Consider the following 26559-nt stretch of genomic DNA (forward strand, 5'->3'; position numbering starts at 1 on the left):
ACCTATATTTAGTTCCTTGTTTAATGGTCATTTAGATTTTTAGTTAATTAACTTTTAAGCTTTATTTAGCATTTAGCTTTTTCTTTTTAATTAATTAGCTTTTAAACTTTATTTAGCATTTAACTTTTTTTTTTTAGTTAATTAGCTTTTAAGCTTTATTTAGCTTTTAGCTCTTTAATCTTTTACTTTAACGTTATGTTCTAATTATAGAACATCGTCTTGTAACCTCTATATATACGTGTATATATCGTTCAATGTAATCATTCATTCAATTTATTTTTCAATAAGGACTTATATTCTTTTTTAGCAGATTAATTACATGAAAAACAATAACCAAAGAAAGAGGGTTGAACCTGATCATTACTTTTTTAATTTGTCCTTTGTTAGCTTTTGAAGGAGTGCCTTTTTTTCTAGAGCTTGATTCTCTTTCTTCTTGTGGCTTCCACTTTTGATGGGACTTTTCATGACATCAACATAGCTTTTTGATTGTTTCTTCATTTGTTGCCTTCCGTGGCTCAAAAGCTTCAGAATTTCAATTTTCATGTTCACAGCCAATACATGTCTAAATAAATGGTGACCATTTGCTCATAATATCCATCAAGATTTCCGTATTCTTTTCACGAGTGCTGGTGAGTTACATTTTCTAGAACTAGATTTGTAATCAGTATTTTATTCATTTTTATTCTGGGCAACTTGCTGGTTGCCTCTTTATATGTAAATCTTTTTGCTTTGGCTTAATATTAAAAAAATAAAACCTTCAATGGGTTTCATTTGACATTAAAAACAATAAACATTTCCCATTTCTATTTAAATCTGCTTTGCATAAAACGACTGAATTGATCCTCCATAAGCAGCAATAAGATATCCTCCAATTTTTCCTTTGACATCAACAACAGTAATCCAACGCAATATATTTATCCAAAGGTCAAGATCATACTGGATATCACATACATCCAGATCATAAACAATGAAAATAGCATATTTTCTTGCAAGAGTGGTTAAATAATCATTCTGGCAACTTTTATCTATAAGCATATCAGTCAAAGCAGAATGCAATGCATCAGTACATACTGCTTTCTCCAAGAGTAGAGTCAGAAACGTCGTGAATCTAGGTCCAAGAATAAGACTACTACACAACATTCTACAACAGGAGCAGGTAAAGACCGATACCATCAGACTTCATTTTTTTGCCCACATAGTTTCCACACAAATAACCCTTAGGTTGTAGCCACCACAAGGCCACTTTAACTCATTTACAAATCACGTAATGCAAAACATCAAGGATAAGAGAATTAATCCAGCAGATAATTGACTCACATTAGACACTTAAACAATGCTATACAATTTACTATGGATGTCACATTCATAAAATGAAATTAGAAAATTTCAATCTATTTTATCACCATCCCTAAATTATGTGATGCCAACCCCTCCAGCCATTTTTGATAACAGAAGCCATGAAGAACCCATGTAAACCCAAATATCCATAGAACTGTCTCAATAAGTGAATACCCATCACACTATAGGTAATGTTGCTTCTGATTTAAAATGTGTGCAAATTTTTGAATCAATGTTTCAGATCACTCCATGATCCATCATCAGTAGTGATCCTAAACGTTGATTCAAAAAATTTCTACACAATTTAAACCAGAGGCAATATTATCTACAGTATGTATTGTGGAAATCTCTTATCATTAACTTGTCATGCTAATTACAATTGCATGAATACAATCCTACAGCTTTTAAAAAGATGCTATTTCAGCATCAACAGTCTGAATCTATGACACAATGTAATCAGATATAGGGCCTAGTATCTCAGAACGCAAAGGAAAATCTTAAGACATTTTAAAAATTGCATCCACAAGAAGCTTGACAGGCATATGTTGTGCAAAGGAAAAAGTTGACCTGGCCAAACAAAATAAACCATGCTCAGTCCCCGGGCAAGATATCTGCAAACGGATTACAAAACTATATCTTGTGGGAAATTATATCTAAATTACACTTTGTTGTGGTTTATGGTCTAAAGTTTCGACTGAGAAAACTCATGAGTTGTTGAGGAGATTGCCCATAATATAGTCTCTGGGGAAGTATGTCTTCAAAACACATCTTAGCCAAGCCAAGGAATATAAGACCTTTGAACGAACCTAGTAGAATAATGATAGTTCTAGCTTCTAAGTGCTGAATATTATTCGGCAGGGATGCAGTGGCCGAGTACATGGGACTTAGAAATTGTAAAAGAAAATCTTTAATAATTATACGCCACCCATTAACAATAAAAATACTGTTTCCCGTAAATTAAGTCGTTCTATTATTAATGTGTGGTCCCTCTTATGATAAGGTTTCACAGTTTCAAAGATTAACAAACCCACTTCCCATACTTTTATCTTAACCATCAAGCAGTATTACTTGTTCTTGACATTCATTAAAAAGTAAATCCACAAATTGGTACCACATACATGTTCACTTGATGTGAACACATCAAGCACTGAGATGTTTTTCTCCAAAGTAGTTACAGAAATTTAAGGGGGGTTATCACTATGCAAAATAGCTTTCACACAAATACATATAAAGTAAATAGTTTGACAAATTCTGTCGCTAAAACTCACAATTACTAGCCCATGATAATTACAAAGCTGTCAATTGTTTCTCAACCATTAAACTAACAGCCACAGTTGTCTATCTCACAGCCAAATAAAGGAAGGTACCTTTCAAAACCATCATCCCATTCCAAATTTATAGCAGCATCGCTACAGTTGATCCATTTTTTAACCTGTAAACAGCCAGAGTTTGTAAGGCTTGTCATTCCATCAAACAGTATCACCAGAATCTAAAAGATTTTAAGGTTCATCAATAACACATGGATTACGATTTGCACTATATTAGGTAATGCAACTAGTACTGTTTTCAAGGTGGCCATGATTCGTTGTCTTTTGACACCCTTGCAAGCCTCCAACAATTCACATGATCAAAAAGGAGGAAATGTAATGCACAAGAACAAAAGCTTCTTGTTGGATCCCTGTTAGATTTTACACAATTTGTGTCTTGTATGTCATTTCATATGCAAAGAAAGATTAAGATGAGTCATGGCTGTAATAATAGTTCCCTACAAATAGCCTCCTGCTTTACTCGACTAAAGGAATTTATTTGCATATGCCATGCTCATCCACATATACCAACTTGCTAAAACTGTATATTCAAGAACTTAACACAACAACAAAATAAGAAAACTGTCCCAAATTAAGTCAGATAAAACACATTCACCAGATATGCATGGGCAAGATGTGAATGATGTAATAATGCTAAAATAAATACCACAAACAATATTGACATGTTACTGTAGGTGGCATTTTTGTAGTGTATCAAATTATACAATGTTTTTGTCAGGATTCAAATGCATCGTTTTGAGTCAATCTTTATCAAACCATATTTCACGAGCAAGCATTTTTTTACAATGAAAAATACTTGTTTGAAAGCAATACCATGAACTTGTGTTTGCCAACTGTCTATAAAAATTTGTGGACATTAGATCCTTTACAAAATTCAAAAATCATCTTACAAAATTAATTAAGCACATGCAGTAATCTGAGAAGGCATGGATATTTATGAGCAATGTATGTGGCTACACAAATGTATGTGGACCTAAATTCATACTCAATTAAAATTAAAAAATGAGACTGACAATCTGAAAGCAATTTTGCTAATGCCAACTGCTCATCAGATAATATCTGACAAGCAGAACCACCACAATCTGGATTTCTCACCCCCTTAATTATAAATTAGCTGAGTTTTGTTATCCTTGACTGTCTAAGTTTCCAATTGCAAGGGATCCTAATACTTTCCTTCAAGAAAGAACACATAAAAGATGATGAAGATGTGATGGCAATGGAAAGTGCTTCGGTCTGTAAGTAGTTTTCAGGCCTGCTCCTTAAACAGAGCATCCATGTGCTGGGAGATGTGAAGTAAAACCATAATATAACAGAAAAATTGTGTGGATTATTGCTCTCACTTGAAAAGAACGAGAGCATAGATAGCAATAGCAGAGTACTCAAGCAATTTTTCAGATGACGAAAGCCAGTGAGCTTTCACAAATTTTACTCACAAGCTCTGTGCTGCTTGTTTTCTGCAAATTTTGGCATCGATCTTGGGCAAACTTTGGGCAGGTTTTCGGGTTGCTGATTCTCTCAGAGATCTATTCCATTAGGAAGTGGAAAACTATTAAGTGTTTCAACATGGTTGCAATTTTGCAGAGATAATGGAAATTGAAGAAGCAAAGAGAATAAATAGAAGACCATGGAAGACATATGGTGCCAATAACCAAGCATCTTATTCATCCATCACGATACTTTTAAGATCTCTGGCTGGCTTTCTTCTCTTAGTTTTGCCATAGTTTCTTTTTCTTTCTAGGTTTCCCTTTTGGTAAGTAGAAGATTTGTTAAATCTCCTTCTTTTAGAAAACCTTTTGTGAGGTTTAAACTCTTGAGAGTATCTTCGGACCTTATGGTGCTTCTTGGTACTGCAAGAGTCACACTTTTTGTGACTAGCCTTGGATTTCTTTTTATACTTGACTGTGGTCTTAGACGGTTGCTTTCGTTCTCCCCAGTGGGTAGCAACTCCAGAGATTTTGTTGCAGAAAGATCTGCTAACATTGGATTTCTTGACCTTCTTGATGCTTCTTTGCATCGAGAGCGAATCACATGCTTCAGCAAGTATAGTGTCAAGTTTTTGCTTAAGTTCTCCAAGGGTATTGTAGGTCAAACCTTTCTTGTATTCTTTCATGAGAGCATCACCCCATGGATAGGGTATCTTTTGAATAAAGAGTTCAAGATAATCTCTATTAGTGATATCATTGATTTGGAGGAAATAGAGTTCGAATTCTGAGAAGAATCCATCAAGTTCTCCAATATCATGTAGAGATATATTTTGAATAAGTTTCTTTGCTCTTTCTATAACTTCTTTGCTTAGGTTAGTCAGGTTACCTACAAAGTTCATATAAATTGGAACCGCAAAGTCAGCACAAGATCTTGAATTCTTAATGGAATCCATGAATGGTGCATATTCATTCATCTTGGTGAAATTGTTCCAAAACATTTCAGCTTTACCCCTGAGGGTGGCAATAAAGAAGTTATGAACTCCTTCATTGTTTTGATCTCCCATTGTGGCTGCAACCATGAAGTCACAGGCTTTGACCCAATTTGATATAGCTTCTCTTCTATTGGTACTGTTGTCGACATCTAACCAAACTCCACGATTAGAGATATGCTCTAAAGGTTTATCTTTGTGTTTAAACCTTTCAGTGTTTGGTTCACCTGTCTTTCCTGTAGGGTAGGATCCCGTAGCTTTTAGTCTTGCTTCTTTGGTCTCACTAGCGTAGGTGTTATAGATGTTGGTGATGTTAACTGGCGTTGGTTTTTCTTCCTTAGGAGGAGGAGGAGGAGTTGGTTCTCTCATTTCAGCTTCTTCATAAACTCCTGCTGTGCCAGATTCTTCGCCACTGTCATAAACAGTTGGTTTGATGTTCATCTCAAGAGAATTTCTTCTAAAGGCACCCAGTCTGCAATCATGAGCAGATTGAGAGAAGAATTCTTCTTCTTCCTCATCAGACCAAATAGGCGAGGTAAAATCAACTTTGTGTTGAAGGGCACTAAGCTGTTGTTGGACTTGAAGTGTCGAATCTCTGTAGTCTTCAAAGTCTTCTGTAGATTTAAATTCTTCTTCGGAAACATCAGTCTCGTAGTCAGAGAGATGACATTTAAGAAGTTCTTGTAAAGTTTCTCTTATGTCTTCAGGATATGTGACTAGAGAAGCGTAATGTTAAGAGAGAAAGCACAATAAGACATAGCTTATCTATCATAGCTTAAGTAAATCTTTCAACTTTAACCGGGCCCACTACACTCCGCTATGTTTAAGCTCTGATGAAACATATACTGCAAAAATAAAGATCTAAGTGTAGCAATAATTTCAATATAAGAAACATTAGTCAAGCAGCACTCAGTACCATCTCGCAGCTACTCAATTCCTAACCTTGGCAGGACTAGGGTCATTTGAACTAGCATCAAGGGAAAGCCGTAGCTAAGTTAAACCCACAAGATGATCCTTCAAATCCTTTACAAAGAGTAAAGACATCTTTAGCTGAAGTAGTTACCTAAGTTCAGATCTGTAAGAGCCAACCTATCTCTATGCTGCCAGAAAAACTGCCACATACTTTCCTAGAAACTTGCCTATACTTTCTCAGAAAATTTGCCTATGCTTGTCCAGAAAAACTGCCTATCATAATCACCATATCTACACAGCTGATTACCCCACTCGTTTTCCCACACAACGCCATCGCACGGCAACAAGGTACTCAACCCGAGTTTTCTCAGCATATCAATAATGGGCTAACATATCGGCAATTTGACACTATCTTCCAAGATATCCGAACCTAGCAAACATCGGCAAATTGACACTATCTTCCAAGATATCCGAACCTAAGTAGTTATCGGCAAATTGATACTATCTTCCAAGATATCCGAACCTAAGTAGTTATCGGCAATTTGATACTATCTTCCAAGATATCCGAACCTAAGTAGTTATCGGCAATTTGATACTATCTTCCAAGATATCCTAACCTAGCAGTCATCGGGATGAATGGTACTTATTTTCCAAAGGACTCTATCAACTTTACAGATCTTACTAAAAGAAAAGAACCACTCTAGGTTATTCCTACTAAAGCTAAAAAGAACGCAACAAGAGGTTCTTATAATGAACACATGAATACTGAGGAGAGACTGAATACGCTTGAATAGTCTTTATTATATTCAAATATGCCACACAAAGATATTTATATTATTCATATCTGCAAACCATTACATAAACAAAGCATCTGCGAAGCAGGCCAGGTAAAGACTGAAATAAAGACTTACATTCTGATAGACAGAGGCTAAGCCTTATTGTCTTATAGCTTACTAGCCAGACATACTGAAACTATCTACTAAGCAAAACATTCTACTTACTAGACTAGACACTAGCTGATATACGGACCCACAAAAGGTTTTCTAAAAGAAGGAGATTTAACAAATCTTCTACTTACCAAAAGGGAAACCTAGAAAGAAAAAGATACTATGGCAAAACTAAGAGAAGAAAGCCAGCCAGAGATCTTAAGACAGTTACTTGTTTTCTGTGTAAGAAAAGAGGTCATTACTCCTCAAACTGTCCTAACAAAAGAAAGATCCCAGCTAAGCAAATTGCCATAATCAAAAGCGAGCTTCAGTATGCAATAGGCAATAAACTTCAAATACTTGAGGAAGATACAGATTCCGAAGTCTACTCTATTCCTTCTGAACCTGAATCAGAAGATGACTCCTCTAGTCAACTACATTTCCCCTCTGAAGAAAACGAACAGTCTGAAATTACTTCTGAAGAGTCTAGTTCTGATGAAGAAAGAACTTGTGTAATCAAGCCAGTTCATTTTACTTCTTGGGAATGTCATAACAAGGTTTACAATGACGAAGTTGAATTCATCATCTCTGAAGTAAGTTTCATTTGTGAAGAATGTGGTATAAAGGAGAAAGCCATGTGCCTCCTCTCCCAAAGGTACAACCTTACATACCATCCTGAGTGTCTGATTGCTGCCCTTAGGAAATATACTAGATCTAACAACGGTGTTTCAACCATCTACGAAGAAATTGAAGAGTATATCAAGCAAAGACACATCAAAGAACAAGAACAGGTAGTTCCCATACTCAACATAGGACAACCGTCGTCACAATGGTCTGAATTCGACAAAAGCATTACGGAAGCCTTCCCTGATCAAGAAATGGAAACTGATCTTCAAGACACCCTAGCTTGTGACTTAACAGAGAAAGGTAAAACCAATCTCAACAATTGCAAGATCTCTTGCAAAGTTAAGGTCCCTTTTGACAAGCTACAAACAGCACTTCTCAAGGAAGTCTGTTCTACTAATGCTCAAGCATTAAAAGCTCGACGATGCATCTCAGGATACAACGCTTCCTACATTGCAATAGGTTTCTCCTTCCCAGGATACAAACCTTATACTTTGCACGCTTATGTTGACTCAGGCGCAGGAATGAGCATTGCTCTTAAGCACGCCTTACCCAAAGACCTTTGGCATAAGGTCCCTGCAGATCAAGTCCTAACCGGCAACACAATTAACAACATGACAGTTCAATACGACACTGTTGCTCTCAATGTTCCCTGCATCATTGCTGGAGAACTTTTCATCATACCAGCTATATGGCAAACCCTCGAGCACGATTCAGATATCCTCCTTGGCCAGAATTTCCTTCTAGCCTATCAGCCTTTCACGCAATCTGATAAAACCATCATGCTCACTCGCCATAAGCAGGAAGTTTATCTGCAACGTCGCACAACTGCCCTCTCTGTTGCCTTCATTCCGTTCCTACACGAACTTGAACTACCAGAGTCTCCTCAGACTCATGATTCTCCTTCAGATGTTCCATCCTCACGCAGCAAGCCTGGTGGATTTTGGGAAGCATCTAAATTCAAAAAGGTTAGCTTTCAACCTTCTGAAAAAGCATCAATTCCAAAGAACATTACGCTTCTTACACCCAGAGTTAAACTCTATCGCCTTGCTTACACTCAGCAAGAAAGAACCTTTAAGCAATGTTCTGAAATGATACACAAAGTTTGCCTCCAGCTAAACCTCCCTCGTAATATTACACTTGAAGACATTAAGGCAAAACTTAAAGACAACATTGGAGAAAATCCCTTAGCACTATGGGAAAATGATAAAGCTAGATGCCACTTAAAACTCTTAAGTGAACATACCATCATCAGAGTCAGACCTCTGGATTATCCCCATTAACATGCTAAGATTTTCCAAGAACAACTTGAAGAACAAGAAAGCTTGGGCCTCGTCAGAAGATCTGACTCGCCTCACTCATCTCCAGCTTTCATTGTCAACAATCATGCAGAAAAGCTTAGAGGAAAACCTCGAATAGTTATAAACCATAAAAAGCTTAACGAAAACACAATCTCAGATGGTTACTTCATTCTGCATGTCCAAAAGCTTATCCCTAAGCTTAGAACAGCAACCATCTTTAGTAAGTTTGATTGCAAGTCTGGTTTCTGGCAAATCATGATGACACCAGAATCAGTTCCCTTAACTGCTTTCAGTACTCCTTGGGGACAGTATGAATGGCTTGTTATGCCTTTTGGTATAAAGCAAGCACCTAACATCTTCCAGAGAAGAATGGATGAGATCTTTTCAGATCTCTATGACTTTTGCTGTGTCTACATCGACGACATCCTAGTCTTCTCTAACGATGAGAAGAGTCATCTGCAACATTTGTTTCTAGTTGCAGAAAAGATCATTAGACATGGTCTTATCCTTGGCAGCAAGAAGGTCTTTTTTAATAAAGACAAGATAGATTTCCTTGGCCATACCTTTGAAAAAGGTAATATCCAAATGCAACCACATATAGGAATCAAAGCCTCTGAGGACTTTCCTGATCAGATTACCAGTAAGCAACAGCTTGCCAGCTTCATAGGAGAAATAAATTATTGCAGAGAATTCATTCCTAAATGCTCTGAACTCCTTGCTCCCCTTTACAGAAAAGCAAAAGGAAACTGGAAATGGTATCCCTCAGATACTCAATATATCAAGAAGCTTAAGCAAGTCCTCTTAAAACTTCCCCCACATAAATTACCTGAACCAGGAATGGAAGTTATTATTGCTACTGACGCTTCTAATGAATTTTGGGGTTGCTGTGTTTTTTGCAGATGGCCAACTAAGAGCGATGAGAAAGTGGTTAAGTATCTTTCTGGTTCCTTCAAAGATGCTGAATTAAATTATCCCACTTATCAAAAAGAAACTGCTGCAGTCTATAAATCTTTTCGTAGATTAACAATGTATCTTTACACTCATAAGATTATTGTCAGGACTGATAGTTCTTATTTCAAAACTTTTGGAAAGTCTTCTTTGTTGAATACTAACAATCAGCAGAGACTAATACGTTGGCAACTTTATATTGGACAGTTCGATTACGAAGTCGACCTCATCCCTGGTAAGAAGAATATCATCCCTGACGCTCTTACAAGAGATATGGCCGGAAAAATGCTAAAGGTTTCATCCTTATCTGAAAAAGATGATTCTAAGTTGGCAAATAAAGGGAAATCCCTTCTGTGCCCAGAATCAGGATCTTCACAGATCCGCAAAACGGATTACTGCCCGGTTCAAGCAGTAACTACTCCTGAGCAAACGGCTACAGGTAAAGAGCCATCAAATCCATTTATCCCTGATGCTTTGGGAAAAAGCATGAAGAAACAGATTTTGATAAAGGGAGTTTCATTCCCTTATTTTCACTATCCTGTTTTCAAGACTCACAGGAAAACAATGGGTCAAGAGCGTCTCCAACTCTTGAATAACCTTCAACGTAGTTATGATACAGGAGATAATGACAAGTTCATTCTTGCCATGAAAGTACTGAGCCAGTACTTCCAAGAGGATTCCAAAACCTCTAAAAGAATCCAGAAGCTTCTCGATGACGGGATCATCACTGATCCAAAGCAAATTGATCAGCAGGAGCTATACCTGCCCAATGATGATTACTCATCTAAGGTTCCACTTTTCTGTATGGAACAAAATGACTGGTTGGCATTCCATTCCAATCTAGTCAAGGGATTTCATCCACTTGATATTAAGACTAAAATAATTTGCTTTGCAGGTTTGTTTCCCGGACACTTGGTCCTTGATGTGCTTACCCACTGTAAGCAAGAATACAAGCTCTGGCTCTTTGAGAACGGGTTCCTCCAGAACCTGTATGTTACCTGTATCCAAGACCTGGATGGTTTTCCCCCTGCTATCCAAAGAGCTTACCAGCTCGTCTACAACTGCTGCAACAATCCTCCTTTCATCCGGATGAATTGCGTTACAGCTCCTCCTGAATGGTTCGACCTACTTAACGGAAGACAAGGCCTTCATATGGCTTTTCACTATATCAGGTTTTTCTTGAACCATGCTCGCCCAAGAAGACATTATCTGCCTCAGGCCGGTTCACTTGACGGCATTGATCCTCAGTTCTTCACTCCTTCGGTTCAACACGCCCATGTGTTGGTAAAACTCCAAGGAATTATGGACGCTGATGCAGACAGAATGACATTGTTGTCCTCCTCGGACAGAGTTACTATTGTAACTCCTATTCGTCCGACTTTTCACTGTGATGAGATGTATCTTAGTATCATTAATGGCGAACCCAGACCTCTCACCAAATTGGGTTCTTATTTCGTCAAAAATCCAGCCTTTGGACCATGGATTACAGACACAGATACGCCAAGGAATGACACTCCAGATGACCTGAGAGCTCCCTCTCAAGCTCCTCCTCCAGAACACCTTGCAATGGCAACAAGTTTTTTCCTTCCAATTGCATTGCTTGCCACAGTGAAACCTGGTATAAAAGAGCTCATGCTGTGGCTACAGCCACCCCTCCTACTTCTCCTAATCATGCCTGTTCACTCTTTGGCATTGATAAAGCAGCCTGTCCTGAATGCTTAAAGAATAAACGAATTTCTTCCTTTCCTTCTCCTGACCTTGATCAGATGCTCAGCGATCAGCTCACCAGAGCTCACATTGAACAAGAATTAGAAAGGTTCGCCCGCAGCGACGCCTTACGATTGAATCAAGAAGCTCCTCCTCAGTCAGAACTTCCTGATTCAGTCTCACCAGACAACTCAGTTCTACCTGATGATCTTCATCCTGATCATCATCATACTTGTACCGCGGTCATTCCTGAACTACGCCGAAACTGTAGAGCCTGTGCTCATCTGCAATTCATTGCTGATCAAGCAATGGATAATCATGATCGCCAAGCTGATCTTCCAGATCAAGAAGCTCCTCCTCAGTTAGAGCTTCCTCCTACTTCACCAACTCGCAGAGCAGCTCAGCACATCGCCACTGCCTTAGTCCTCCTTGGAACTACCAGTAGACCTGATCTGCGTGCAGAACTTCACTTCCCAGATTCCAGTTCGGTCACCATGACCAACAACGAATTCATCTACCGAGAACGTGGCACTCCTGACAACTCACTACCCCATGCCACTCCAGCTGTCAATGACACTGCCTCCATGTCCGATGTTTCTGACTCCGACATGTTCGATGATGTGGATCTCCACAACATCATCAATCAGATGGAAGGTTAACCCACGCAGCCAGCATGGTGGGTTTTTGGGTCAGAGTTAGTTTTGTTGTTTTCGGGTTACCGTTCCCGCCAAAAAGATGCTTTGTGGGTCCGCCTGGTCGGTCTGTTTGTCCGAATCTCATTATGAGCCGAGTAGGCCTTCGCTCTAAAGGCAATGGTGTGTCCCCACCATTCTCTCTTGAGATTCCTTTCCCGCCTTACTTTTGTAGGTGCGGTCTTTCCCGCCTAATCTTTTTGGTTAGTGCGCTTGGAAAGTGTTTTGGCGCGTCTTGTGCCTTGTGCTATATATTGCACTCTCCTCCCTTCATTCGGTATTCGGAAGAACTTTCATTCGAAGGTTACTCTCTCGAAGACGAAAGGAAGAAGGATCGTAGGAGCGATATATCAGCTAGTGTCTAGTCCAGTAAGTAGAATGTTTTGCTTAGTAGATAGTTTCAGTATGTCTGGCTAGTAAGCTATAAGCCAATAAGGCTTAGCCTCTGTCTATCAGAATGTAAGTCTTTATTTCAGTCTTTACGGTTTGCAGATATGAATAATATAAATATCTTTGTGTGGCATATTTGAATATAATAAAGACTATTCAAGCGTATTCAGTCTCTCCTCAGTATTCATGTGTTCATTATAAGAACCTCTTGTTGCGTTCTTTTTAGCTTTAGTAGGAATAACCTAGAGTGGTTCTTTTCTTTTAGTAAGATCTGTAAAGTTGATAGAGTCCTTTGGAAAATAAGTACCATTCATCCCGATGACTGCTAGGTTAGGATATCTTGGAAGATAGTATCAAATTGCCAATAACTACTTAGGTTCGGATATCTTGGAAGATAGTATCAATTTGCCGATAACTACTTAGGTTCGGATATCTTGGAAGGCCCATTATTGATATGCTGAGAAAACTCGGGTTGAGTACCTTGTTGCCGTGCGATGGCGTTGTGTGGGAAAACGAGTGGGGTAATCAGCTGTGTAGATATGGTGATTATGATAGGCAGTTTTTCTGGACAAGCATAGGCAAATTTTCTGAGAAAGTATAGGCAAGTTTCTAGGAAAGTATGTGGCAGTTTTTCTGGCAGCATAGAGATAGGTTGGCTCTTACAGATCTGAACTTAGGTTACTTCAGCTAAAGATGTCTTTACTCTTTGTAAAGGATTTGAAGGATCATCTTGTGGGTTTAACTTAGCTACGGCTTTCCCTTGATGCTAGTTCAAATGACCCTGGTCCTGCCAAGGTTAGGAATTGAGTAGCTGCGAGATGGTACTGAGTGCTGCTTGACTAATGTTTCTTATATTGAAATTATTGCTACACTTAGATCTTTATTTTTGCAGTATATGTTTCATCAGAGCTTAAACATAGCGGAGTGTAGTGGGCCCGGTTAAAGTTGAAAGATTTACTTAAGCTATGATAGATAAGCTATGTCTTATTGTGCTTTCTCTCTTAACATTATTAGCAGCATCTGTTATCTTTGATATTGATATCTACTATTGCAAGCATTTACTTTTCATGTGCGACTATTCAAAGAATCCTGATTGTATTCCATTATGGCCTGTTATATTAATATTTGCAGCTATCATAATCGTATCATATGCTCTCTTTAGAATTTGTAAAGATCTTTACAAAGATGATAATCAATCTCAATCTCAACCTCAGCCTATACATATCGAGCTTCCCGAGATGAATAGGTATGGAGAACAATGTTATCCAAGCCCTTAACGAGTTAGGCGACCAAGTCTGTCCTAGAGGTGTTTCCTTTAATAGTGATGACTGTTTCTGTCATGCACACAATGAACAAACAGTAGAGTTATTTTGCTTTTACGAACAGCATATTAAGAAAAGAAAACAAAAACATCTTGCATCTCAGCGTATATATGTAGATCATCCTCATGTAGGGATAGTTGATATTCAAACCTCTTCTCATAGAGCTGCATCTTGCAAAGTCCTTCTTAGTCAAATAGATAACTTAAATATTAATGAGTTAGAAGTCTTCAAACAAACAGTCCGTAGAATTGCTCGTATATATTTCACCAATAGACCAGGAGCCCCTTTAGAATCTGATGTAAATTTAGAAATAGATTAAGCTTTAATGCATCTGGAGTACAAATGTAATGTCCCCTTCCTAACCAGTTGAATTGGTGGACCTTTAGCCTATTCAGTTAGTTCCTGTAAGCTATTTGGTCAAGGTTAGGGAACCTTGGAGGCAATTAATATAGCAGTTTGGCAGAGTATTTAATAGTCATTTGAGATCTCATCAGGATTATGAGTAGGATGCCTTTTTCTGGAATGATTTTGGGATAGTTTCCAATACTTATTATTTTTAGTATGTCGGTTCGAGCACAAATTGAGTCAGATGGCAGGGTTACTATTTTTTGTATTGTTGGTGGGTTCAGTTTTGACAACTATCTCAACATTTTATATAGTCTGGTGGTTTTCATAAAATAACGATATTTATAAATTAATAAAGTTGAATTAAAGATTTAACTTCATCATTATTTTGATTTATTAAATAAAAGACTATAAGGGAGCAGTTATAAAGTGAGTAGTGATTTATTTTAAATACATCAGCCCTTTATATTTAATGAGACATTGGAGATTTAAAAGGGATGTTTTTTATTAAATTAAAAGTGCCTGCAAATTTGAACCTTTTGGAGGAGTCTATGAAAGGCATTTTGTGAACTCATTTTCAACATGTTGAGCTTGGATATTAAACTTTGCTCTTCCTTTGGAGGAGATTGCTTCTCTTTGGTCTATGGGGAGGAAAACCCTAGGAGGTGACATTCTCCACACTATTGAAAGATATGGTGTTTTCACTCGGGGCACACACTAGAGCTTCATGGTAATTCAGTTTATGCAACCAATCAATCCATAACTGCAATTCTTTTTGAAGAGGCGTTATCAGTTGCAAATTTGAGTTTGTGGAGGGACTTTGGAGCAAGTTATTTAGAGCTTAGAACTCATGGCTCACTAAATTATGGTAGCGAACATTCCCCATAGGGCCATAGTTCATATAGGGAGTTGGGTGTCTTGAAAAGTTTGTTAAGGAGGAAAGCCACATCGAGTTCATCCACATACTCTTAACAAAGGATGGCCAGGGAATCTCAAGAAGAAAATGCAAAACACTTAGATACCTATTTGTATCCTCCCTCCTTTTGGACATTAAAAGGAGAAGACTTTGGCAGCTTTTTACTCAGTTGAGAATAATTTTCTATATCAATATCTCAAGCAGCTGATTATCTGGACTAGGAATAACATATACAAATTGTCCTTTGGTCTGTAAGGAGTTATATCCCCAGAAGTGTTAGCAACAAGTTAGCAAGACACCTGGTTGACAGCACATATCTTAGTCCAATAAATTCTCTCTTTGTATTCTTATCTGAATTCCTTGTCTGAGAACTTTACGTTAATAATATGGCCTACTTCACAATCTAGAAGAAATGCTACAACGACCCAAACATTAATAACATGGCCTACTTCACAATCTAGAAGAAATGCTACAACGACCCAAACATTAATAACATGGCCTACTTCACAATCTAGAAGAAATGCTACAACGACCTGAACATCTACGGAAAACATTTTTTTGACTGTCATATATTTATGACAAAAACAATCCTGAACGTTACAAATATTTGGCTGTAATGATTGGAGGGAAATCCCAAAGGAAGTGAAAAAGTATTGAGATACCATCAAAGGAATTTGAACTGCATTGAGACAAGTCAAATGCTCATCTTCAACTAGTCAAGTTCTAAACATGGGGAGGGGACTTAGGGCCAATATCTGGCAACATGCACACCTAAGAAACCATTTCTTTGCTAGTAAAGAATATTGTTTTGCTGGTTAGAATCAGTAGACTAAATAAGTAAAGCTCTAAAGTAACTATAATTTGCTGTCAAAAAGTTAAAAATGCTTAGGAACACTTTATTCATCTCTATTCCTTTAAAATTATGAATCACATATCAACTATTCATGATCATCTCAACTTTTTTCTGTGGAACGTCAAGAACAATTGGTGCAGTCCTACTAAAGTAGAGCATTACTTGTCAAGCATTAGCTCACATTCACTTCAGCAAAACACATGTTTTGCTTGAAGAAGCCATAAACTACAGATTATTTTCCGCTGAAACCACTTGATCATATGTTTCATGCACAACTATTGAATCTAAAACCTGAAATTACAGTGTTGCTGATAGTTTAACCGATAGTTTAATAGAGTTTGAACTAAGCATCATATATTCATCTTCATGTTGCCTGCAGGAAAGACCTGTGCTACGACTATCAAATATCAATTAATCTAAGCTCAGCTATTGTCATCTGTGTTCCTATTATGTGACCTATCCCAGCAAGGCAATTATTTAATCCAGTATCATATTAACAGAGATTTATCTTGCACATTTAGGCATATTATGAGGCTTCTAGCTTACTACTATAGGTACATTAGATTACTATCACTTTGCCATTAATAAGTCCGGTAAAGCATTATTCCTTTTCCTACTTGAAAGGTTGGGTAAATGTGAAGATAGGATTTTGGGTCACCGCTAAACAAGACATCAATTTGCTGTATGATACCCCCCATCATGCAAGCATTTTGCAAAGGGAATTATTTTTCCATTGACCTTATAGTGTTCAAATCAGATGTACAAGCATAACACCCTCTAGATTTGAACCTATAACCTCTACTTCACAGTACGTAAGCCTTCAACATTAAACATGGCTGTGTTTGCTGGAGGAATCCCCTACCATTTTGGACATGTTCCCATACTAGTGATGTTTGAAGGATACCTCAGGAGTCAGAAACATCCCCCTGCTATCCCCTGACTGCAACTTTTTAGAGAAAACAGCCCCAAAATCGTTGCTCTACATGAGGATAGCCAAGAAGCACTCCCCACATAGAACCAGTTTTTAAAAAGAACAAAAATTAAAAACCAAATTTAATAAAAATTATTTTATTTCTTTTCTATTGTGAGGCCCCACACAACACTCAGCCCTTGCTTATACCAACCGTGCTATAATAATATGTTACTAATATCAAATACAACAAAAAAGCAATAAAAATATGAAAAAATGGCATGTGCCTTAAGGTCTATGTGGTCTTAAAAGCTTTAATTTGGGCTTGGTGTGGGGACTCTACCCCTTGACCCTGACTTGTGTTGCGATAGGGAGCCCCCAAATCCCCATGAGGGGCATTGCACCAAACTCCCACAAGGGTTCTGGCCCCTCAACACCCCTAGGAACCGAAACCTCCAAATCCCCCCTCTAGTTTTGAAAAGCAAAAGGTAAATCATACTAAATGGACAGGCAACATTGTTTTATACATATATAGATGACCTTTTGGGCATTTTGTCAGAAAATTTATATGATATATACATTTTGACAATGAAAGCAATGAAATTTTGATATTTGTTAATTCGTGTGTTCACCCCACTTTGCATTGCAATAGGGAGCCTGCAAGGGACGCTGCCCCCAAACCCCCACGAGGGTTGTTGCCCCATCCCCGGTCTAGTTTTGAAAAGCAAAAAGTAGATCATGCTAAATGGACAAGCGACATTTTTTAATACATATATAGATGACCTTTTGGGAATTTTGTTGGAATTTTTATACGATATATGCATTTTGAAAATGAAAGCAATGAAATTTTGACATCTGTTAATTTGTGTGTTCACCCCACTTTGCATTGCAGTAGGGATCCTGCAAGGGACGCTGTCCCCAAACCCCCACAAGGATTGTTGCCCCAAACTCCCCACAAGGGCTATTGCCCCTCAACACTGCTAGGGACCACCACCCCAAAATCCTCACTTTAGTTTTAAAAAGAAAAAAATAAAAATCATTTTGGACCATGCTGGATAGACAAGCAACATTTTTTTATACATGCATAGACGACCACATCCTTTGGGCATTTTGCTGGAATTTTTATATACTATATGTACATTGTCAATGAAAGCAGTAAAATTTTGACATTTGTTACTTTGTGTGTTGACAACTCTCATGTGAAATCTCAATTCAGCTATAATGTTTTGTAATAAGAATCTGATGACTGCCTTATCGGTGTGATATCATATGAATATTTAAAATTTCCTAAATTTTCTCCATTTTTAATTTGTCATCCCTGCCATCCCCTAGAATAGCCTCCCAAAAGAATCCATCCAAAAAATGCATCCCCTGCTGTCCCCATCCTAGAAACTTGGTGTGACATAGCCTTATGAGAAAAATACTTAACTGTGATCTTTAATTGTTAAGATTCATGAAGGAATCCCCCAACAAACCTCTAAGTTCTGTGATAGATGACAAACGGTTTCCAATAGAATGATACTAGGGACATTATATCTCATCTTTTGGGTTATTCAGGGCAATCACGCTTTTGATACTAACATGTAAAAGGACTAACATCATCTACAAAACAATATTAACTGCTGCCAATAAATACACAGAACTAAAATCAGATCAATTGTCGCTAAGACAAGGGTGAACACACTGCTCACTTAACTGTGGTCTTTAATCATTGAGATTCATGAAGGAATCCCCCAACAAAACTCGAAGTTCTGTGATAGATGACAAACGGTTTCCAATAGAATGATACTAGGGACATTATATCTCATCTTTTGGATCATTCAGGGCAATCACGCTTTAGATACTAACATGTAAAAGGACTAACATCATCTACAAAACAATATTAACTGCTGCCGATAAATACACAGAACTACAATCAGATCAATTGTCGCTAAGACAAAGGTGAACACACTGCTCACTTAACTGTGGTCTTTAATTGTTGAGATTCATGAAGGAATCCCCCAACAAAACTCTAAGTTCTGTGATAGATGACAAACGGTTTCCAATAGAATGATACTAGACACATTATATCTCATATTTTGGATCATTCAGGGCAATCATGCTTTAGATACTAACATGTAAAAGGACTAACATCATCTACAAAACAATATGAACTGCTGCCGATAAATACACGGAACTACAATCAGATCAATTGTCGCTAAGACAAGGGCAAACACACTGCTCTAATATTGTGCATATTATATTATGGGGTATGGACTCTATATCTTACCCTCTACTCGGTCTTTTCTACTGATGCACACTTTAGGGGCAAAATTATTGATTCTCTTTTGTTGCAATGACCATACAGTTCTTGTACAGATAATTCATTCACATGAAATTATAAAGAGGCTCCTGAAGTGATTTTTGAATATTATGGATTTTCATAATAATTTCTACTAAGGCAGAACCACGGGAAAGTAATGGCATTTCAGCAGCATACAAAGGAATAAAAGATGAGATGGGCACCTTTTGATCTTAGAAATAAATGGATACTAACCAGAATAACAATAATATAGATATAACTGCAGCTGCCATAACAGTCAAATATAAGCTGTTTTTTATTAACCAAAGTGGACATGTTATGTTGGGGTGATCCCGATGTGAGACTCATTTTATATTTAGATAAATGGAAATATTCTTCTCAAACTAGTTGATGTGAGCATGTCAAACAAGAAAATATGATTTATCCCCTATACTTCAAAAAAATACCACATCCTACATATTTTCATCCAAAAAAAAGACATTGCAAATCTTTTTTTCTTCACTAAAGCATGCTATTTGGCTTTTCTTTCTATGAATGAATTATTGACAAGCTATATAAAAACATCAGTTAGGAGTGTCGCACACTTAGCTTTGGCCATTTGAACAAGTTGAGTATAAATTTTAAAAACACTGATTATATTCTGATTAAAAATATAAATTAAATCCAGCCATGATCAAATTGGGTGTTCCATTAGTGCAACAATCAGGTCATTTTAAGGTGGAAAAACAAGTTCTTCACTCTAAACCACAATGCTGCATATGCAAATACTGCAGGATCTTCTCAAAAATGAAGAAATCCTTTTCCACACTTAAAACTTTGTAGGAAGTTGTTTATGTATAACTTTCACATGATTCTAAAATAGAGAATGTAAGAGAGTGAAATCTCACGAATAAGAACATGTAATTGTTTAAAAATTGGCTATAAGACTGTGCAACAAAAGAGACCATACCTGTTAAGAAGGCTAATAGTCACACGAGGATTATAAGCTTTAATACTATTCCAGTCCTCCCCACCTTCCTGTAACCTTTCCATTAACTCATTCACACCTCCATAACTGCCACTGCACTCTATCGTCTTTAGAGTTTTCAGCTTCTCCAAGCCATCTGGAACTTTCTTCACTCTCGGGCAATCCCATATCTTTAGTATCTTGAGGCGTTGCATTGCTCTATCCTCCAATGCTGGGAACTCCTCCAAGAGGGGGAAGCCTTGAACTGACAGTTGAACCAGCCTAGAAAATCCCCTTGACTCTCCAAAATGCTTTGGTAATTTTGTGCATGTCTGATTACCAATTAGAGATAATACTTCTAAATTGGGGATTGTTTGTAGTGCTGGATAATCACTACTACAGTAAGTCAAAACAAGCTCTCTCAAATTTCCGGAAAGGCATAGCCAACTCGGCACAGAGAATCGGCATAGATGAAGTGTTTCAAGATCTTTAAAACTTTTCATTGTTGCTGGGAAAGGTGGAAAGATCAATTCTTTATCAAGTTCCTTTTGAGGAACGTTATTCCATAATCCAAAATGCCGCATTTTCACCAGGCGTGCAAGGATGCCGTCTTCAACTCTGTTGAAACACAGTTTGTCATTTATAGAAATCCTTAGCTCCTGAAGGCTGATCATGTTGCTCACATCTTTTAGATTTAACCACTCATTCTCTTCAAAATCAAGCTTCAACCATGCCGATCTTAGTGTCTTCAGATTGAGAAGCTTCAGTATTCCCTTAGGCATACAATCCAAGGTTTCCGAGCATAATATTACGCTGAGATAGGAAAGACATTTAAGTTCTCCTATCCAGTCCGGTAGCCTTTGTAGGTTTGCACACAATGTAAGATCAAGAAACTGAAGATACTTAAGCCTTCTCACACATTCTGGCACCTCATTAATTTTTGTCCCAGATAAATTCAGAATCTTGAGAAGTTGCATGTTGCCAACAGATTTAGGTAATGTGGAAATTTGAGTATACCCAAAGTCAAGAACCCGCAGCACTCTGAGACGATCAAACAAATTCTCTGGAATATTTCGAATTTTGGAATTTTCCGACAGTGAAAGAGTGCGGAGAAATTTCTGATTACGAAGACTGCTCTGTGAAATAGCATCAGTATCCATACCTTGTTGAGCCAATAATATCCTACGGCAGCTTTTCAGGAGAGAGGGAGGAGTAAATTCACATCTATTTTCCATAGAAATATAAATGGCCAAATCCATCATTAGTTCGTGGACAGAGCAAGAGAGTGATGCATCTAAAGACTGCCCTGTTACATCAACTAAAGATAGATTTGCAAGCTGAAGCAGGTAACTCACCCCAACGTCCATCTCATCTTCTCCGGGATAACTTGGAGTAAGAAGTCCCTCTGCTAACCACAAATGTATGAGATATTCGCAGGGAATAATATAGTCCTTGGGAAAGAAACAAAAGTAGGCAAAGCAGATTTTCAGGTGTTGAGGCAGGGAATCATAACTAGGCTTAAGAATCTGCAAGATGGGCTCCTTTGAAATCAGCAATTCTTTCAATTTTGACTCCCACTCTTCTTCTAGACTGTAGTTTGCCATAGACGAAGCAACCATTTTTACTGCAAGTGGCAACCTACCACATTCCCTTTCGACTGAACGTGCCACACTCTCCAGGTACTTCGGTGGTCTGTTTCCCTCGGACTTGGGAAAAGCATGAATGCAGAACAGCTTCCAACTATCTTCAGCTGATAGGAGTTCCATTTCATATTTATGCACATTCATAGTTGGAAAAAGAATCCTACTTCTAGTCGTTACTACAATTTTGCATGTGCTATGCCGGCCCCCAGGAAGGCCGAATCTTGAAATCAGGTTATTTATCACGCTGTTCTCCGAATTTGTGGTCCACATATCATCCAGAACTATTAAACAACATTTTCCATCTAAATAGCCATGAATGACCTCGGAGCCTCTAACTTCACTGATACCCTCGTCTATCGCTAACCCTATTTGCGATCCAAGGTGGCATTGCAAACGTTTCATAGAATAAAACTGGTTAAGAGTAATCCAAGCACACTTCTCATACCTTTCATAAGCCCTGTCATACACATGCCGCATCAGAAAGGTTTTTCCTATGCCGCCCATGCCCGTAAGGGCAAGGACTGTAACAGAAGGATCCTCTAACAGACTCAGAATGTCTTCCACTTTATCTTTTATGCCCACTGACGGCAAATTGCTTTCCCAGATTTCCGATCTTCTTTTGCTTGAATAATCCCTTCCCCTAGTACTCCATGAATCGCTCAGCTGACTACCTTTCTGGATCGCAGACATCACTCTCTGTTTCAAGTCCTTGACCCTCTTCCCCATTGCAAAGCGGCGCACGAACCTGTCGCTACCCAGACACGACTGAGTCGTAGGCACAAGAGCACACAGATCCATTATGTCCTCTGTGTCATGGCAAATATCTCCGACTTCCTGCAGCCATTCTTTCACATCGTCGCTCTGCTTGCTGTCTTCATCTTCAGCACCATACAGATGACCACTAATTCGGGCAAGTTTCTTCTCCAGCCATTCAAATTCCTTTCTGAAACACATCGCCAGAGAGTCCTCATCAAACCTCATTTTGTCTAGCTTGGTGAAAATGGCATTTGTACGCGCGGCCACAATTCCAGCTGCCATGATGACGATGGAAGCGCTGCTTCAGATCTGCTTTCCTCCTTCCTGGTTATTGCAAATGGGGTTCCTGGTAATTGCAGATGGGGTTTCTGGTTATTGTAGATGGGGTTTCAAAAACGCTTATCCACTACATCTTCTCAATCTTTATCTTTTCCTAGTCCTCACGCACTAGTTTTGGAATAAATGCTCAACTTTTTTTCATCTGTCCGAACGGCCATTCCCGTATTCTAGTTTTTGTCTTGGACCATGTGGAATTGTCCATCGCTATCTTTCTTTTCGACAGCTAACTCAACCACTACACCAAGACGTGGTTATCAATCAAGTTAAAATATATTAAAATACAATTTATAATTATCTATAGCCTGTTGGTCTATTTTTTCAAACTTCTCTCGACCGTTGGATATGAAAAATGTTTATTCTTTATTAAACGTAGTGTTCAATAAGGAATCTACTTTATTTTATTTATGCTACTTTATCACTCGCCCGTTGGATTTGAAAAATGCTTATTCTTTCTTTATTAAAAGTAGTGTTAAAGAGGGAATCTGATTTACTTACCGATAGAGCAAGATGCTTTACGCAATGTAAAGAAGGGTATTCACTTTTTCCTTTAGCTTTATGTCATTTCATGTAGTTGTTCTCATACATTTGATTCACTAGGTACAGGGTATTGATTAGTTTGATTTTTTTAATTTTAAAATTAGGATATAATTTTGAGTCATGTTAATTATATAAAAGATATTATTTTTAGGTTATTTATTTTTAAATATATAAATGAAATATTATTATAAATATAAATTTTTAATATTCTTTAACACGTATGTACGTATTTCGTGCTCTATATTATTTTATATAGTTGTTCTCATAAATTAATTTACCACGTACATGGATATGAAAAATGCGTATTCATCATAAAAGGTGGTTTTCAATACGGAATCTACTTTACTTGTCTAGATTAAGATGTTTTACCTAATGTAAGGGTATGCACTTATTCCTTTCGCTTTATATTTTTGTACAGTAAATTACTACATGACATTGATTAATTTGATTTTCTTAATTTAAAATTAAAATATAGTTTTGAGTCAAGTTAATTATATTAAAAGACGTTACTTTTAGGTTAATTATATTATAAAAACTATAAATGAAATATTAAAATAAAATAATAAATTTTGAATATGGAAATATTATATAAAAACAAAAAAGATTATACAAAAGCATAAAGAAGATCAATATGAGAGAAGAAAACTATATTTTATCGAAGGATGCAATAGAATAGACTAAATATAAGAGTAAATGAAGTGAGGATATATAAGATACACCAACAAGAGATGTGAATGTATAACCAATGTCGAATGAAGAAGATATAGTCACATTGTGTGCACAACATTTCTATCCTTGAGGGAGAGTCAAATTTTCTAGATCCATGCCGAAGAACTCTTCTTTTGTGTTTTGTGTGTGTGATTGATTGAGTGTGTCTAAATGAACTAGGCTAAAGAAGGACAATGTGAACAATATTAACATAATGTGTGAAACTCAAAGCATAAATGCATAATAGAAAGGGAAATTGGGAAAGAAGGTAAGGAGTGGAACTTGTGACTACAAGCTAAAGTTGATTGAGTAGGATAGGGGTGTTGGGTGCTAGGGTCCTAAAGTAGGCTAATGCAAATGCTAATGCCAAAAGTAGGATCAAGATGCCTTCAATAAATTGTTCTAAAAAGTTGGGGCAAAGGCAAGAGGATAATAGCACCCAACACTAGTTGTTGGTTCCCAAACCAACAGTCCCCGAGTCTCAAAGGAATTGCCACTAACTCATCGATAAACTCAGGGAAGGATTTGGCCAATGAACGAGATTCAGTCACAAGACTAAGATCTCCTGCACTTCTGGCTCTGTGAAACCAAGGTGGGTGGACCTATGCAATGTCTAATAACTTTCAACTTCACAATATTCAGGACACTAAAACTTACAACAGATCATCTCAATGAAAATGTACTAAGGAAGATGGTTTAACTCTTGGTTATGGCTTCAACCTTAATTTCTAAGCATATGTGCACTTCATTGAGGAAGAGAGTTTCTACACTAATCCTACTCCTAATGCATAAAGTAAAAGAGATTTTGATTGAAGGAATGATTTTGAAAAACTGGAAGCAATAACCATGATCAGTGTCTTGTATGGGTAGTAGAGTCTATTCTCAGTATGCAACCTTACACCTTAGTAGCTTGAAATGTAACCATGGAAATCTCAGCATTAATGCATGACATTAACACCCATCAGCTTGGTTTTTCTTGCAATCATACTTAAAGATCCCATATGAAAAAACACAATTCATCATCTTACTCAAGCATCTTAGTCTCTTACTTGAAGAGAAGCAAAAGTAAAACACACACCAAACTTTCTAGGACAAAGTAAGTAATCCTTGATATTTACTTCATAAAAGACGTTGTTACATATTGGAGACAACAATAAGAAAGACCAATATTCAATATATGCTTGTCTAGTTACAACTACTCAGACCATAAAGCAACTACAAACTACAAAATGATACTAACTGTCATGAAAATTTTGCACTCTACTTCATAGAAACCTTGCTTCCAGGATGAAAATTAAATTCAGAATTATTAGAACTAAGAAGAAGAGAGAGTATATCTTCAAGAGAGAAAACCTAAAAGAAACCCTAAAGGCATCTTTGAAAATGACTTGTCTTCTTTCTTGAAATCTAGAAATTTGAATCAATTCCTCTTCCTTCAAAATTTGCCAAAAAATACACCTACACACCCTGCTGGAAAATGTTGAAAAATCTGAAAATTTCTCCTTTGTTGCACTTGTCAAATCTTATTTTTGCACATTTCTCCACATTTGCCATTTGTATCTACTATCCATACTATCACAAAACTAGAAACTGTCTCTTCTGTGAAAGTCAATCCTTGCCTTTTGCTAGAGTCTTCCTGTAAATCAAAAGTGAAAAATTTCCCCCTCTTTTACTAGAAAAGATGCTCAATCATTTTAATGAAAATCCCCATTTGACAAAATAAAATATTATGTGCCCCTTTACATGTGGTTACAACTGCATCTTTCTGCATATATTTAGAAAAAATAAAAATAAAAAATCCCCTAGTGGTTGTAGTTGCCATTTTCCTATCACCTTTTCCTTTTCACAACTACTTATGTAGCATTTGTGCTCCCTTTTACTAGATATTTTCACCCCAAGGAACATCTTGTTAAATTAACACTCATCACAAAAAAAAACTGCATATCTCTAAAAACATTAGATTTCGTGCTTGCACTATATCCACTAGTAAAAAATAATTCTACTACTCTTGATATTTTGTCAATACAACTCTCCTTGCAACAAGAGTATTCTCAAAAAAATATTTCACTGGGTTTTTAAAAAAATTGAGTATTGACACTTTATATTGCTTTTTACCATATTTTTTAATTGCATCTCTCTCTAGTTAATTAGCAACTTTAGTTGGGGAAGAGTGTGAATTTTCTCCATTTATTAAACTTTCCTTAATACTCACAATTTCCCTTGCTCTCCTCTTCCTTTGGAGATGTATCGAGGCTATGTCTTGGGTTGCACATTAGGTGGTTTGTGATCACATATATGAATACATCCACCTAATTGAATATGAGTGTGCTTTATAATAAAAAGAAAAACATCTCGCTTCATCCCATCAATGAAATTTAACCAATGCCCCTTATGACCCATGTA

The 26559-nt window shown here is 37.2% G+C and overlaps 1 protein-coding gene across 1 annotated transcript; it reads right to left on the reverse strand.

The window, feature by feature from the left end:
• Window positions 1-2378: 2378 nt before the first annotated feature.
• Window positions 2379-23076, reverse strand: LOC131056492 (putative disease resistance protein At1g58400). The gene is made up of 2 exons (XM_057990828.2): window positions 20177-23076; window positions 2379-2770 (listed from the first exon to the last, which is right to left on the reverse strand). Exons 1-2 carry the CDS (start codon window positions 22852-22854, stop codon window positions 2734-2736), a joined length of 2715 nt encoding a protein of 904 aa, XP_057846811.1. The 5' UTR covers window positions 22855-23076; the 3' UTR covers window positions 2379-2733.
• Between the last annotated feature and the right edge of the window lie 3483 nt (window positions 23077-26559).

This window comes from Cryptomeria japonica, chromosome 7 (genome assembly GCF_030272615.1).
Source record: "Cryptomeria japonica chromosome 7, Sugi_1.0, whole genome shotgun sequence".
Taxonomy (NCBI): Eukaryota; Viridiplantae; Streptophyta; class Pinopsida; order Cupressales; family Cupressaceae; genus Cryptomeria; species Cryptomeria japonica.

What these genes read in the sequence shown, in the direction of transcription:
- LOC131056492 (XM_057990828.2), bottom strand. Translation starts at nt 22,854, where the DNA reads ATGGCAGCTGGAATTGTGGCCGCGCGTACAAATGCCATTTTCACCAAG. An exon ending in ACTATTAGCCTTCTTAACAG is followed by an intron (nt 2,771 to 20,176) that starts GTATGGTCTCTT and finishes GGCTGTTTACAG; the next exon opens with GTTAAAAAATGGATCAACTG.